Source organism: Pogona vitticeps, chromosome 3 (genome assembly GCF_051106095.1).
Source record: "Pogona vitticeps strain Pit_001003342236 chromosome 3, PviZW2.1, whole genome shotgun sequence".
In the NCBI taxonomy this organism is placed as follows: domain Eukaryota; kingdom Metazoa; phylum Chordata; class Lepidosauria; order Squamata; family Agamidae; genus Pogona; species Pogona vitticeps.
Window position 1 is genome coordinate 15,806,384 of NC_135785.1, and position 16,734 is coordinate 15,823,117.

The 16,734-nt window shown below is 39.0% G+C and overlaps 1 protein-coding gene across 16 annotated transcripts in view; it reads right to left on the minus strand.

Annotated features, from left to right (window-relative positions):
• Positions 1–6,413: 6,413 nt before the first annotated feature.
• Positions 6,414–16,734, minus strand: part of ECT2 (epithelial cell transforming 2) — a 58,386-nt gene continuing 48,065 nt past the window's right edge. For 11 of the 16 annotated variants that reach the window (XM_072996203.2, XM_072996210.2, XM_072996206.2 and 8 more), the window contains 5 exons: positions 15,257–15,411; positions 13,401–13,508; positions 10,210–10,356; positions 8,470–8,713; positions 6,414–7,523 (listed from right to left, as the gene is read on the minus strand). In XM_072996203.2, the coding sequence (XP_072852304.2) occupies positions 8,483–8,713; positions 10,210–10,356; positions 13,401–13,508; positions 15,257–15,411 (641 nt within the window). In that variant the 3' untranslated portion in view covers positions 6,414–7,523; positions 8,470–8,482. The remainder of the gene's footprint in view (positions 7,524–8,469; positions 8,714–10,209; positions 10,357–13,400; positions 13,509–15,256; positions 15,412–16,734) is intronic. The other 5 variants (XM_072996207.2, XM_072996212.2, XM_072996211.2 and 2 more) reach the window with 1 other exon arrangement.

Consider the following 16,734-nt stretch of genomic DNA (forward strand, 5'->3'; position numbering starts at 1 on the left):
CACATGGTAGAACCTGCCAAGGTTTGCTCTTCAGTGGTACAGTCCTTGAGCGCAGAGTCACGTCCATGTCTTTATGATGCTGCAAAGATTCACAGAAGGTTCATGGCTAGTTACCATTATAAACCTCACCTCCATGAAGTAGTCTAATTTGTTTTTATAGCCTTCCTATCTCCTTATAGAAACTTTCATGAATTAAAAGGTTGCGAATATATTATATTCCACACATTCGCACTGCTTTAAAGTTACATCCCATGGAAGTTTCTCTCCTTTGAACTCAGGCTCTCTGCATGAAGTTCAATTTGTTCTGAGCTAGTATCAGTAAAGGAAATATTTCATATAAATTTCCTTCCAGCCTTTATTCTGTCTTCTTTGGAGGACATCATTTTATCTTACAGAATTTACTATCTCACTCTGTAGTGATGGCTACTAGCTTAGATGGCTGTAAAATAATGTTTAATATGATGAGATTATAATTAAAATATTTGTAATGTTTTAATATGATAAGCTATGTAATTATTTTTTACAATGTTAGGAAAATCAATAGAGTGAAAGAATGCAGCAAAGTATCACGGAAAAGGGCAACTAGAACAGTGACCAATGTCTCTGTACTCTGCAAGTTTGTTGCTGATCAATTTATTGCCATGACATATTTGTCTGTCTAAATATTCAAAGGGCATCTACAGTTTGTGAACATTCAAGATTAGCCTTTCCAAACTCTTCCACGTCTTTTTGATCTCTGAGAAATGCTCAGGCCTCCACATCAACCCTTTATACCATTCTCCAACCCCCTTTGTACATAGAATTGAACTTATAATTGAAAATGAACACAACGTAAAAAATAAAAATAAGCAGCAAAGCCTTTTCCTATCACGAAATGTTAACAAAAAAACCTTTCTGTTCATGCCAGAATTTTGTTTTGTACATTTTTTTTCTCCTTCATGAAAATCTCAGTCTCACTTTGCCAGCTTGGGAACCAAAGTCCTAGATCATCAGGCTGGTGTTGGGCAGGGAAAAGGATGTTGGATTAAAGGGACCTTAATTGGATCCAGCACTGGAAAGACAGCAACTTTTTGTATGTGGAGCTTGGAGAAGTTAGTTTTTGGACCATCACTCTGAAAATTCCCTAGTCAGTAGCCGTGCCAGCTGGGAAATTCTAGGAGTTATGGTCGCTTTCTAGGGCAGAAAATCACTAGGTCCACCAATTTTTGTAGTGAATCTCTACGACATTCTACCAAGTAGCTCTTAGTTGCTGGAGCCTTCACAAAGAGACTGGTGAAACCACCAGCAGGCCAGGCTTTCATTCCGGGTTCCTTATATTGAGCAAGAGTTGGATAGTCTTCACTGGATGATTCTGTTAAACAACACTCATGTTATGTATATCCTGTGGACCTGAAGCAATCAGTGTTTAAGGACACAGCATTACTGAAGAAGATTTGCCTTTATAAACGAGAGGAAAAGGGAACAGGGAACAGCCTCAAAGCAATAACTTGCTATTACTTTTGCTGTTGCAGGGATTGGTGACGCAAGAGATTGGGTCAGACCTGCCCACCTTCAATCATGCCCTTCATTCACCACAGCAATTCTCTTATAAAAGCTTTTAGGGATAAGCATCATGAAGCTCCTGACATTACTCCTCTCCTGCTAGGTAACTGTGAAACGCGTAGGTCATTTTTCTACTTACACTGCCTTATGAACAATGCCAAACAAGGTAGAATCACACCCTGTTGCCTTTGAATTTTCAGGATGTAGATTAGACGGACATGGTTTTCTTTTAGGGTAAAACAGGGAGATCTCGTCTATATCAGAGGAAAGTCTAATTAAATCTGAGATGGTCTCGCCTTGGGATGGCCTGCCAAGCATAATGGCCATTTTTAATGAGCTCTGGATATAGTTTGAGAAAGGCTTTCACCAGCCATTTCTGTGAAGTGTTCCATCTAATATGGCTTCCCAAGTCGCTGAGAGGTCCTGCGTAGACAGTGGATGCCAACCATCTCAAAGAACCCCTACGCTTTATTTCATAATAGAAAACCAGAAAGAAAAGAAAATTTAAAATATGCCATTCTTGTTAGGAACGCTGTAGCAAATTAAATTGAAAAACAGATTCAAATCCTGGTGGTTCCTTTTTGCCCTTCACTGAGATCTAACTGAGGAGTTACTCGCCATAAAGTAACATGCCGAGTCACTGAAGCAATGTTAGACACTGCTGTCTCACCAAGACAGATAAATCTGAGCAAGATAATAGATTTCTAAAAGAGAATTTTATATTACGTTCCTAAGCTAACATGGCCTACAGACATTTGGCTTCTGCAAGAGCAAGAACATTAGCTGTTCAATAATCAAAGAAAGGAGAGGAGTTTTTTTTTTGGGGGGGGGGGAATCATACTGGAGTACAAAGTGCAAGGTTTTGAGGAAAGCAAGCCAAGTAAGTAAAGGAATTAAAAACACATGGGGGCCCCCAAATAGAGTACATCCCTGAGGACACCCTAAGCTGCCTATGGCTCTTTGACACAATCCTGATGCGAAAACAAGTCTTCAGACCAAAAGTAGGGATCCAACATTTTTTTAAAAAATGGATGTAACTTTAAAGCAAGTCAGACAACCAGCCTAGTTAGATTGAAAAGGAGACTAAACAATTCACAGAAGAAAAGACCATCAACAAGTCTTAATATATGCAATCTTACATATATTCAGAGACAGCATGTAGCTCATTGGGTCTAGATTTGGTCTAGATGGGCAGGGTAGAAATCTAATAAATAAAATAAAATAAATAATGTCCTCTTATCCTACTTGGGGTGTCCCCAAAAGGAGATGGTTGTCCATTAATATAGATAAGCCTTCGGTTTCATCCACTCTGTCTATGTTCAGTAGACTGTCAATGATAACTCCTTACAACTATGGACTGTTAAGTTCACAGTATTTTCCCCCACTAAATAATTAGACTGTGACCACTTGTGCTTTGCTAGTGTCATCGACTCACCTAGCAGAATCTTCTGACCTGGAAACAGAGCTAAAGGTGTGAAGCCTGTTACTTTTTAATTAAGAGCCTGATCCATTCACCAGTCCACTTGTAACATACAAAAAGAGTATAGTACAGAAGATAGAAACCAGCCCAATCAATTCTGCTTATATTTACATTCACCCCAGGCAGTGACACTGCAGAAGGAACCGAAATATTATCTTTACCATCACAGAGGAGCAGAAAGCATGTAGGCGCTTGCAATCCAATACAGTCAATAAATCACTTCCTCTTTAGGCAAAGAGAAGGTTTGCATATTTATAAGGATACTGATGCTGAGAGATGCTTAGTTTTCCCCACCCCCCAGCTCCAGACATCAACAAGTGGCAAATAGGTTCTCTCATTTTGAAAAGGTGGATGAAACAGAAAACCCAGAGCCATATTATTTATATTCCACTCCATTCCACTCTAGAAAACTCTATAACTAGGTTAATGCTAAGCATGCTATGCTTTTCAGATGAGGAAAAAGGGCAAGACAAGTACATACAGCAACTCAACATTTTCTTAAGAGACAGAAAAAATTTAAGTGAAAGGAGACTCCCTCCTCTGACTCGGGTTCATAAAAGCTACCAACACATTTATCCTCTCCAAGTTGCTCCTTGGCAAGGGCAAAGAGGACTAGAATATCCCATGGACTTCATAAAAGTAAATTTTAGAAGCAAAAAGTTAGCTACTATGCATTCGGATCTAACATAACCCTGGCAATCTGTTGCACGGCTTTGCATAAGAATTGCTGAAGTTATTTTACTTATAACCATGTGGTAGTTGGTCCACTCTTGCGGTTCAAAATTCTTCTGCTTTAGGGATTTTAAGCCACTTCACACATAATAGATTTTGAGCAAGGAACCTATACAGAGGAACCTAGATGTCTCAAAGCTCAGAACCATCATGACTGTACTTGCATCAAACACACACTTTCAATTGGAGAAGTTCTATACCTAGGCAATCCAAATACTATGGCAGAGAAATCTACAAATTGTGCAACCTGCATAATTATATCAGTTAGAATTTGCATAATTTCTCTCACTCCAGATTTCTGTGGCATCATTTACATTGTTTTTGCTAGACAAGAGTGAGACAAATACAATGGAATTTTATTCAGCCACTGTTCTCATTTCTGTGATTTCCCATCCCCTTTCAGTCACAACAGGAAACCAGCTTTCCAATTCAAAAACAGGTTAAGAGTCTGAGAAATGAATTCTGCACCACATTCACTCACAAAAACTAGAAACCTGCTTTTCAAAAACAAGTCAAGAGTCTTTGGAAGATAAATTCTATACAACTTTTTGTGCTTTCTCCAAGTCCCTACAGAACAAAAGCATTCACACTTATGATGAAAGTCAGAGGCTGTGAGCTTAGGGGTCTTACGTAAGACTACATCAAGGACTAAACTCCAATACTAATACTGACCCAAAAGAAAGGAGGTTTTTGTCCTAATTTTAATAGAGCAAAGCATCTGCTTGTAACGTGCCTCACTACTGAGATGCTTCTTAGGCATTAATTTGTCTCTGGAGAACACATAATACCATGCCATCTGCAGACAGTACACACACCTTGTTCAGCATTTGCTCCTTTCAAATGATATATAAGCAACAAACAGAACACAATGGAATTTCTATTCCCATTCTTATTATACTCGAAGCCCCTTTGGTTTTAACAATCTCAGGACAGTACAGACAAAAATTAGGAATCTCCATGTGATCTTGGGAGTACATACAATTTTCTGGGAAGTCAGCTTGAATCAAATATAGCCAGGATGAGTCATCTAGGCTTCTTAGAGCTGAAAGACGTACCAGAGCATTATGAAAGTTCTGATACCTTCCTCTTTTCAAATTAAACCCTGATAACAGTCCATACTTAGGACCAATTTAAACACTTTCTGGCTTGCTTGCTTGCTTGTGGTAGCACAATTCTCTTTGGAACAGTATTTCAGTATTCTCCAAATAGAGAATAATTTCTATGAAAGTCGTGCCTTGTGTTAGAACTTAACAAAGGTCAAACATACTCTAGTGATTTTCATTTTGAGGAATACTTCTGTTACCCCTTCAAGAGAGAATAATGGAAGCCAGCAGAACAAGCACTAGGTTGTCCTGAACGATGGAAGAATTGCTAATCACAAAACTATATACATGGTGTTTTTAGAAGAAAGTAATCACTTCCAACTAGTTTTATTCACTGTTTCTACCTGAACCTGGTCATTCATTCATTCATTCATTCGCTTTATTTTAAACAGCAAACAAGTGTGATAAATAACTCTTTCAGCACAAAGAAAGCCATCATAGCTCTAACACATGACATTGAGAAAAAGGTAATCCCATGACTATTCCCATCTCCACAGAGAACGTACAAATGAGTCACTGTACTGTAATCCATAAACACCTCAGTACCACGCAGTGAGAATATATATGCCTCTTCAAACAGTACTACGAACTTTAATTAAGATTGAGTTGACTGAACATCTAAGCAGATCAGTGAAGAAATGAAGACAGAAATCTTTCAAACCAGAATTCCAGCCAACCAGCCCACCAACCTCACCAGAAAGGCTTCTTCCCGTAAAAGGTGAGATTTTGATATCACAGTTTGTTACACGGCCCAGACTGCAAGTAGAAAAACAATTAGACTCTATGTATATATTTTTAAAAAGAAAACACTGCTCATATTGGGACCGTGGTGTCTAAAAGCAGTGGCTTAATTTCTCCCACCATGAGATCTTTTTCATTGCCTCAGCCAGTGCCCTATTCGTAGGTAGAATGGAAGGCTTTGGATCGAGTTAAACCTTTAGAACTTTGTTGCGGGTCAAGAAACAAAACTAATGGGTGCTTATAGCAACAGCATCTTTTACCACACCAAGCCAGTCAGTGTATTGTCAACTTTGGTAACTTGGCCTTCACTGAAGTCTTATTAGTAAGTTGTTTGAAAACATTTGCACAATACTTCTCTAACGTTTCACAACTACTGACATTTATGGGTCATATAGCCAGACCATCGCAAGAGAGCTTCTTGACACTATCCATTCCTTTTAATCCAATGTAATTTTTATATTGTCATTTCAGTCTCGGGTCTATCCTTTTTCTCTTTTGACTACAATGGAAATTAATGGACTCCAAAATAATACATTATTAAAGCCAACCAGAAATGTTCAGTGGTATTTAGGCACTACATTAGCAATAATGGCCAAATTATCAAAAGCATAGAAAAACTTAACAAAAAATCCAAAGGAAAAATGCTTTCACTATATATATTTAAAATATATAGCTAGGCATATAAGTGTCATTGATTAGATTTTACTTTATTAAGAAGCCAAAAACAGTTGAATATTGCCAAGGTTTGGAATAAATGTTATTTGAGTTCGTGTAGCAGCTCTCAAGATGGAATCCATGGGATTAAACATCTAAAATAAAGTTGACAAACAGTTCAGTTTATTCACAAAGTTTCCATCAGTATAGAATTTTTAAAACATACAAAAGCAATAAAGTGACACAATTTATATGTAGGAATCAGTGGCAATCTAAGGTTGAGGGAATGGGAAATTAGAAGTCCTACCGACCATCTCTCCCAAATAAAAGCAGTGAGAAATAGTTTAATATGTGTAGAAACTTAATTTTACAAAGCGAGTGTAGGAATATATTACAAAAACCTGATTATTTTAAAAATATTTGCACTGTAAAAGAAAAATACTAGAAGTATATGAAAAACCGAGTACTGTAAATGTTTGAGGAGTTTATATGAAAACCTATGAATAAAAAATAGCTGCAGATACTGAAGTCAGATCTATGTTTTCACTTCTACATGGCAATCTGTGCATGAAAAGTATATTTTAAAAGTGTTCTACTACTTTTGAAAAGATAGCTGATTTTTAAGATAGCTTCTTTTAAATGGCCACCACTCAAAGATCATAAATAAGGTTAACCTCCACCATCTGGAGAATATTCAGGCATCTAAAAACCTGCATCTTTTTGGAAATTTTTTAAAAGCTGTACTTTAAATATGAAGCAAGTTTTTCACTTTAAGTATTGGTGCATCCAAGAGTTATGAATAAACACCAAGACTATTTTAAAAACAAAATTCACCATCCACAGCCAGCAGAAACATCTATGAACAATTTTCATGTTTCAGTAAACAATTCCATGTAATAAACAATGTAATTTTATTCACAAAGTCTTTACACTGAACAGAATATTTCCATTATGCTGATAATGCAATTTGTACAAAGGGGGTGTTTATATCCCCCACCTGCCAAACCAAAGTCCGAAATCCGCCAACTCTTGGTGATCAGCTTAGTGTTATCTAAACATTTACTAATTACCACTAAGTGCTAACTAAGTACCATCATTCATTGTCAGTAAAGGGTTGTTGGGAAAGCTACTCCAGATTTTGGTTAGTCAGTTTTCCATTGCAACTCAATTCTGCATCCAGTTCATATCAAGTGAGTAGTTGATCGACTTAAGGTATGACTCCTCTTTTCAAACACTGATGGCAGGCTGATCAAGGAAGGAGAGTGGATGCCCTGTTAAAATAAACAAACAAACAAAAATGCTGACAATCTGATGTAGAGATTAACTACCCCACGTGTGTGGGGAAGAAATTCAAATAAATTCAAAGAAAGAAGTAAAGTGAGATCTTCCCCATGTTAAAGAAATTGGGCCTTTAAGGTTCTGGTAAGCTCTTTCAACATTGTAGAGAGGAACATATATACATTCTATCTGTGTAAAATCAGAAGTTCCCTTTAGACCTGTGAAACTTATATCTTAAACAAATAACATTTCTTTCCAGGTTTTCCAACCCAAGTGAGCCAATGAGAGCTAAAAATAAGAATTTAAACTGCCACTTAATCTATATAAGAATAGTTCTGTCCAAGCCTCCCAACAAAATGACTGAATTTCTTTTAACACAGAGGCAAATAAAACCTTTGTGGACTAAGCCAAATATTTTATTTCCATATACAGCGACATTCAGGACTGTTTAAAATTCTTGACCGAAAAGGTTATTGAGCGTCTTCTGAAGGTCACTTTGCTTACAGCCTTCAGGATAAACATCTGCCAATGATGATGCAGATCAACAGCACAAAAATAAAGCATTATATAAAACTTGTAAATAGGAAGATTAGGAGCACATACTTAACAACAGCGGCTCTGACCTTAACTCAAAAAAGGTACAGGACTAAGAAGATCAGAGCCCAAAATCAGTACACATTTTTTAAAAAATATCTACATTTTAAATATCAGAAAACATGGAAAGAAACCCACAACAAACCAGCATTTATGATGATCACACCTTGCCTGAAAGAGGTAGTGAATTTTTTTAAAAAAAGGAATTTCTAGTGCCTTGTGCTAGGAGTGAGGAAGTCCACACCAAACCAGAACCCAGAGGAACTTGAATAGATTGTGCACTTCATCTGAGGCAAGCCACTTTTGTCTGCAACACGTGCCCAACAAAGAGGTGAAGGAGCTCACTTTGGGTAGCCCGCTATTCATCACCCACTTCATCACTGCTGGCAGCTGGGCAACTACTGGCCACAGAGTAGCCATTTAAGTTTTCAGAGCTGGAAGCAATTCTTCCTTGGAGACCACGCGAAGCACAGAGCAGAAGTCGAGACATAGCACTTTGGGAGTTCCCATCAACAGAGTTGGAACGATGTACGCTAGAATAATTTTTAACTGGCCCACTTAAACTGTATGTGGAAGAGGAACGAGTCATCTAAAAACATGGGGGGGGGGGGAGGGAGACAAAGTTAACCTATGTGTTACATATTAAATCCTAGTTTAAAGGTAACTGCAAATAGGTAACTGGGGAGGAAAGTCAAAAAAAATTCTGAAAACTGTTTGCCAAAGGCTGCTTAATTAGTCCATAGGAGAGCCAGCAAGCAAATTAGAGATAGCCAGGCTTACAATTCAGTCTTAGCCACTGCCCTACACCACTTTCCAAGCCCACAGTATGAGTGATTAAATTCTATCTGCATAATCATTTCCAAAATTATACAGCAACCTATTCAAAGACCAGCACCAAATTCATCATGGTAATACTGATTTTAAGTCCAACTTTCACTCTAAGAGAAGCTTTATCCACATCTTTGGAAAATAACTAACTACACGGAGAAGGGGAAGAATAATTTGAGCATACAGCCTATAAAAGATCTTCATTCTCACTCAAGAGTATTGACGCTTCCTCCAAGAGGCTCTCAAGCCACTGTCAGAGGGCAAACTAAACAGAGACCGGTTGCCAATTGGACACAGTTCTTTCACAATATTGAATAAAACCCTTGGGAACTGAGACATGGGGGAGTGAGTGAAGGAAGAAATTCTCCCAAGCTTTGCAGAGTTAAGCAGTTTTCTTCAGAAATATCTTGTCCATGCACTTCAAATAGTAGGCTGTGTGACAAGATGGAGGAGCCTAATGTGGTTTTCAGAAGACAAAGAGCCTTCCCACTTCAAGAGCAGAGGAGGCATGAAGGAAACCCCCTGAAGCTTATGGCCCTGTGTGAAGAAAGGTAAAACTTGGTTATGCATGACCTGGTCACTAGAAGAGCCATGGGCCATGCTCAGGCACGTGAAAAGAAGCTGAATACAACTTTCAGTGGCTCACCACCATTTACCATGGTATAACACTAAGTACCATTCCTATAAAGAGATTAAATCGGCAAATTTCTCTTGGGCTGTTTAGACTGAAGTGCTTCATGCCATCTTCGTTACTACCTGTTCTAAGTGTTAGCTTCTCTTACTTTACTGTAACAGTCCTGTTTGCTGCAAGAAAAAATATTGTATTCCTGAACTATCTAGATCAAATGTCCCCTAACCTCTTCTGATCCCAACGAACACACATGCACATTTTGGCATCAGTGACAGAGGCATTTCCTGTGCTTACATTATTCTTTAGTAGCTGTAAAGCCCCCTGCAACTATCATAGCTAAGTATTTGTTTAATGCTTTGTTCTCTCAAAAGTATATATTCAACCATAAGGGGAGAGATTTCCGTCTACTTAACACAGTTTCCCCAATATCTCCATTATGTGTGCTTCCTTTGGGTTGACATTTATAATGCATTTCTCTACTGCAGTTGATAAGATCTTTTAATCGCATCAAACACACAGGTGTTATGACTTCAAAGAGATTAACAAACATGATACAATAAGCTTCATTACTTTAGGAGCACAGTTAACGAGTGAGCCTTTAAGACTTCTCTAAGCAAGTCACTTACTGCTAGGGATGAAGTACTGGCAAGACGTCCCCCTAAGTAACTTTCACTCATTGTGCCAAAATTCTTCCCTTCTACATTGCTATGTGCCATCAAAGCTCTCCGGAGTGCTCTCTTTGGTGTCTTGGAAAAAGAGAATGCTCGAGTAACCTGGATAATTTGACAAGAGTGACATTAAGTACACTGTAGACAAGATAATGAAGTTCAGTCACATCTTTTTTTAAAAATGAAATCAACTGCAAGTTTTTCAATACCTTTACACTGAGCTTTAGCTATGATATGGTCTCTTGCACTTCCCCCCCCCTCCAGCCATGGAGTAAGTAAGGTAATAATCTCCATTGCCATAAAGAGGAGCTTAGCACCTACAAAGAACTGAAGACAGTTCCATTATAAATACTAGTAAGAAAAAAATATATTAAACTATTCAACCAGGACAACTGGGGGTTGGAGGCAATAAATAGCTGCCCACGTCTTTTGGCCAGGATGCATAGCCAGGGCCATGGATGAAGTAGTAAAATCACCTCATTACTTCCTTACCTCCAGTACTTCACTGTCAATTATGACTGCTCTGTAAGTCACTTTTTAAACATATCTTAAAGGATAGCCAATTTACTATGGCATACCTTTTCAAAAACTTGAGTCCACTTCATCAGATGAATGAAGTGCTTTCCTGCATTACAGCAACTGGAATCTGCAACCCTGAGACCAAAAGCAGCTCTCAAGGCTTGTCTCTTTCTCTGGCAAAAATGTGTGAATTTCAGCTACTTGAAAACCTCCAGGAATGGCATATGTTGCTGGTTATAGACCCCATGCATCATTTAATAACTCAAATGCCTGTTTTGCAAAACTGGAAGTGGACGTCATGTTACAATAATAATTTTGTGCCATTAAGTTGATTTCAACTTAAAGCAAGGTTCCCTGGGCATAAAGTACTCAGAAGCAGTAAGTCTACAAAGATTTTCTCCTGAGAGGCATAGTCGGGAACTGATTCCTTGCTTCACAGCCAAGTACTCCAAATCACTGAGCTAATGCCAGGTATGTAAACAGGTAAAAAAAAACTTACAGGTGGAGTCTGCCTGCACAACTGGGATGACATAATCAAGAATGGCAACTTGCTGTTGATTAAAGGCTTTCTTTTGCTATTTTGCATGTTTTTGTTGCATGGTATTTGGATGTGCTGTGGACATGGCGAACTGATAAAGCCTTGCAGCAGCAGCAATCTGCCAATGCCAACATTGTCTTCTGTACTGTGCAGGCAGAGCGGTGCAGTAGGATTTCAGCTACCGCATGTGTGTGGTATGAATACATAAATTTTAGCACCCCTCGAATTTGCAAAAGGTTGCATCAGAAGACAATGAAAAAAATGCAGATTATGGCGTCTTTCTGCAATATTAACATAGCTATTCCCAAACACCTTCCATATGAGCCTACCTGGCAGTTAAGATCTAACCAGGGGGCCCTTTTGAAAGAGCCGTCCCTCAAGGAGGTAAGAGGGATGGCTTGTAGACAAAGGGCCTTTTCGGCAGCTGCCCCCAGACTATGGAATGCCCTCCCGACTGAAATTCGTCTGGCGCCAACATTGATGACATTTCGGCACCAGGTCAAAACCTTCCTGTTCCAGAAGACTTTTCATTGAAATAACATCAACTGTGGGTCCTGATAGCAATTTTAATTGTATTTTAATCATTTTATCTTTTATTGTACAGTGGTGCCTCGCATAGCGAGGTTAATCCGTTCCGGATTAACCTTCGCTATAGCGAAACATCGCTAAACGGAATAAAAAAAGCCATAGAAACGCATTGAACTTCGTTCAATGCGTTCCTATGGCTTGAAAACTTATTGTTAAGCGATGTTTCTCTATAGCGCCGCCATTTTCGCGCCCTTGGTAAGCGAGGGCAGGGCGCGAAAATGCGGCGTGGACCTTCCAGCGGCCATTTTGGAACCGCCGATCAGCTGTTCTCCCCCGCTTCGTTGTGCGAAAATCGCTAAGCGAATCGCTTAGCGATCATCGCACAGCGAAAAATCGCCATAGGGGCCATCGCTGAGCGAATGCTCCAGCGATGGCCCAGAGTGCCTCGTTAAGCGATTTCATCGCTCAGCGAGGCACTCGTTAAGCGATTTCATCGCTCAGCGAGGCACTCGTTAAGCGAGGCACCACTGTATTTTAATTGAATTTTAATTGTTGTAAGCTGCCCAGAGACCTTTGGGTAGAGTAGGCGGCATATAAGTTAAATAAATAAATAAATAAATAAACAAACAAACAGATTTTTAACCTAAAAATATTAAGGTGATCCTAGTGATCTTAGTCAAGCCCTCAGACTCTGCATCACAAAATAGGAACACAGACAATGTTGAGAGAAAAAAAATAAACATATGCACACACACCAATGCTTGAAAGCTCCCTTCAAAATTGTGGGCTAATATGAAGTATATCTGTGCAAAGGTAAGAATAGCATTTGTCAACAGGCAGCATTCTCTTCAATGTTACAGAATGTGTGAAAGTCTCCTTTCAAACTTAAAATGGTTTATTTCACTAGAACATTTGAAATGACTATTTGTATTCGGTGAGAATATGCAGTTTTTGGTTTTACTTTTTCTGTGTGTAATGACTGATAGAATTTTTACTATGAAAGGAAATGTTATTATTTCATTATAAATAAAATTAAGAAAAACTATGCTGGGAATGAAGTTGCTTGGATTTTGTCTCTGGGAACAGTTAATGTAAGGAGGTGATTTCACAATACCGTTACAGTGGTGCCCCGCGTTACAGTGGTGTCCCGCCTGACGACAATAATCTGTTCAAGGAAAATCACTGTTAAGCAAAATTGTCACCAAGCGGGGGGGGAGAACCCCATTGGAATGCATTGAAAACCGGTTAATGCGTTCCAGTGGGGAAATACCTCATCGTCCAGCGAAGATCACCCATAGAGAACCACTGATCAGCTGTTTAAAATCACTGTCTTCCAAAGCAGGGGTTCGGAAAACAGCCATTTTGCGAAGGGAGGGAAGCCATTTTGCGGAGCCGGAAAAAACATCGTTTTGCGAACAACTAAACATTGTTTTGCGAAGCAGGCATCTAATCGACGTAAAGCAAAAAAAAACCCATAGGAACCATTGTTTTGCGATTGCTAGTGATCACAAAAAACTCGTCGTCAAGTGGGGCACCACTGTACTTTATTAGTCATGCCTCTTACCTTTTTGGATGTCTTTTTTATGGCCCGGGATGCTCTACTCAATGTGCTATCCATATCTTTTGTATTTACTTCAATGGAATCTGGATCAGTTGCATAAATTAGATCTTCCTAACAGAAATAAATGTTGAGAAATTACTTATACATAAGAAAATAGCTTAAATATCCACATTGAAAAAAATCAAAATATAAGCCCTTAAGTTTCATCAGCAAAGTCTTAAACATATAACTTGCATTGAAATATGTACATTAGATGCTACATACTATAGATGCAAGTGCATCCACACAAAATTTACAAAATAATTACTACAGATTATTTTGCTGCTTAGCAAACAAGCAGGAATGAACAAAGTTCAAGTCTTTACTGCCACCATGTGGGATTTTTACATCACTGTAAACTTATCTTTTTTTAAAATGGGCTCCTTTCTATCCAAGGAACAAATGTAAGTCATACCACTTCAAGACAAGAAAAGATAGTTTGTGATTTGAAGTATAACAGAGTAAATAAATCTAGATGTCATTTATAAATCCATTCCAACCTGGAGATGGGATCTTGCTACAGAATAGCAAAATCCATACAGTTTCATTTTTCAATTTGTAGCATACAGTACCTTTATTTAACCCATGAAAGGCTTCAATATTTCACTCAGCAAATGCTACTGTTTCAAAACTAACTCTGCTTTGAGATCCAAATCCAAAAGAATCCCATAGAACTCAGCAGGACCCAATCCGCTACGATGCCTCTTATTAAAACAGCATTTATTGGAGCAATCCCTTTTCACAAGAAGAATGAATCATTTAATTGGTTCACCAGGAATCCAGTGGCTAAGATTTTTTTTAATGCCTTTAAGTCTCATATCCTTTTTCAAATCAACCTCAAGGCAACTTAATAGATTTACATAATGTGTAAGACAATAAAAACAATAAAAGCAGCAGTAAGCATTCAAGTACCACAGATTAAAAAGGAATAAGAAATTAAAAAATAGTTATTAAAAACAATTTTGTCTGGTGGCATCTAGCAAAACAAGTTAGTGAAACATCAACTTTCTTACTCTCATTGCCCAAAAGCCTCCAGGAAAGGATGCCTTATAGCCCCATTTCAAGTAGTTTACTTCATACTAAACAGGGCAGCTAATGAAGCATCTCCAAATAACATTAGTTTTACACACTACTGAACTCCCAGTACAGATGCAACAGAACTTGTAAAGTCAGTATCTCCAAACATGTCATGTAAACAGAACCACTACTGTCCCTATTACACTGGTGCCTCGCAAGCTGATTGCCTCGGCGGACGAAAAACGCGCTAGACAAATGGGCCCGGCGAGGTTTTTGGTGCCTCACAAGACAATTTTTCCTATGGCGGTTTTCCACAAGACAAATGTTGACATTCACGAGTCCTGGGATGGTGCAAGGGAAGCTCTGGGGAACCCCCAAAGCCAGTGATCACAGTGAGGGGACACCCCCCCCCGCCAGCCCTCCGATGGTGCTTCCCCAACTCCCTACCTGGTAAGTTACTTTTTTTAAAAAAATTCCCCATAGGAACACATCAATTAAATTTCAATGCATTCCTATGGGAAACTGTGCCTTTCAAGACGAATTTGTCTTGCGAGACACCACTGTCCTTTGAAACAACAATAAGTTGTCATGTGTTAGAATGGCTTATAGATGATTTTAGATAGTGTGGACTTGCCCATGTTCCAATTTGCCATTCTGCACTTGTTTATTAGCATTCCACTAGTACCAAAATGATATTGATAAGATTAGTCATCATATGCATCTCTCCTACATATCAGATCTATGCATTAACAGAAGAGGGCTCACAGAATTGTCTCTCCACAACTGCAATACAGAGAACTTACAGCATCTGCTTTACATATTGTGTTGGCAACATGCCGACACAGCATCTTCAGCCAGTCTTCCTTAGGCGGTTCTTCAGTTGTTATCTGGAAACTGAACAACAAGTTGGTCTGCTCTGTCGGTGGCCGCACAACCAGGGCAAATGCTTTATGGCAGTCTGCAAGGAGCCGCAACAGTGGTTATTAGAAAACCTTCTCAACAACTTTGGACTGAAGGAGGAAATCACTGCTAGGGTTTCACTAGGACAGCTCTGAGATCAAATTTTACTAGTCTGGAGGACAACAAACAAGTCTGCGGGCACCTTAAGTACAGAACCAACCTTTTGTACTCTCCTCTTGGTCACTCTCCCTAAATCTTCTGTGTGGCTAGGGTAAAAAGTCTAAAGCTGCTTCTTGTTTTTTGTGGTGACAAAGCCCCTCTATAAGAATCTACACTTTTGGAGCAGCTCCCATCTCTGCAGCCAACGGTGGGTAACCTTTTCCTACCCACAGAAAACAAGGGACAAAGTTCAGCAAGGCTCTGAAAGATATAGTGAAGCTGCTGGTTGCTTTATTTAACCATTATAAATCGGATGTAAGACAAGGTATAGAATCTCAGGGGATGAGGTCAGATTTAAAGCCATGTAAGCAGAATAAAAATAAAAAAGCAAAGAAGCCACAATACTGAGGCTTCACTGCAGAGAATTTGGAAGCAAAAAATGGATTTCTGTTTGGCACGCTTTCAATAACAGAGGTCAAACCCTTTAGGTTTTGTCCCCTTCCCCAGCATACTACAAACACGACAGGTGTTTGGGAGTCATTCCCTGAATCCTAACCACTATTAGACTTCAGGTATGGTGACACACTGATCAAAATGATCCTGCATGTTGTTCCTTGTATTGAGGGATTTATTTTGCTCCTTTAGTGTCTATCAGCTTAACGATTGGAGCTGAAGAATCTAGAGACAACTATAAGGTATTGTGAATATCCTTTCCCTGACGCTGAAGTGTAATTCCTTGCTTCCCTGCTTCAGTGTTTTAGTTAGCTCGGGATAACAAGTTTTCGTCCCTTCTGCACTTTTTCTTGACACCAAGTCATCCAGTGGTGAGCTTCTTGGCTGAGCAGGAAATTGAACCTAATTCTTCCTAGTGTTTCTGATGGCACGATCACCATTGTAACTCATGCTCCCTTTTTGCAGAACACTATCACGGAACAAAAGTAAAACGAAAAACACCTGGCAGACTTTTCAAAGCCACTTCACCTGTTTTTAACTAGCATGATGAGTTTAAAAATCACCTTGGTTGGAGTCATGAACAGTAGAGTCCCATGCCAAACTCACACAGAGGAGGAATTTCCAGATAAAGAGGGTGTGCATATGATGCTGTATCACTTCCCTGAACTCACATTAGATTTAGGTTTGCACTGAGTATATCCATACAAAGACTGCCACTTGATACCGAGCACTATTTCTAAAGTTACAGGACGAGGATCTTTCCAGCAGC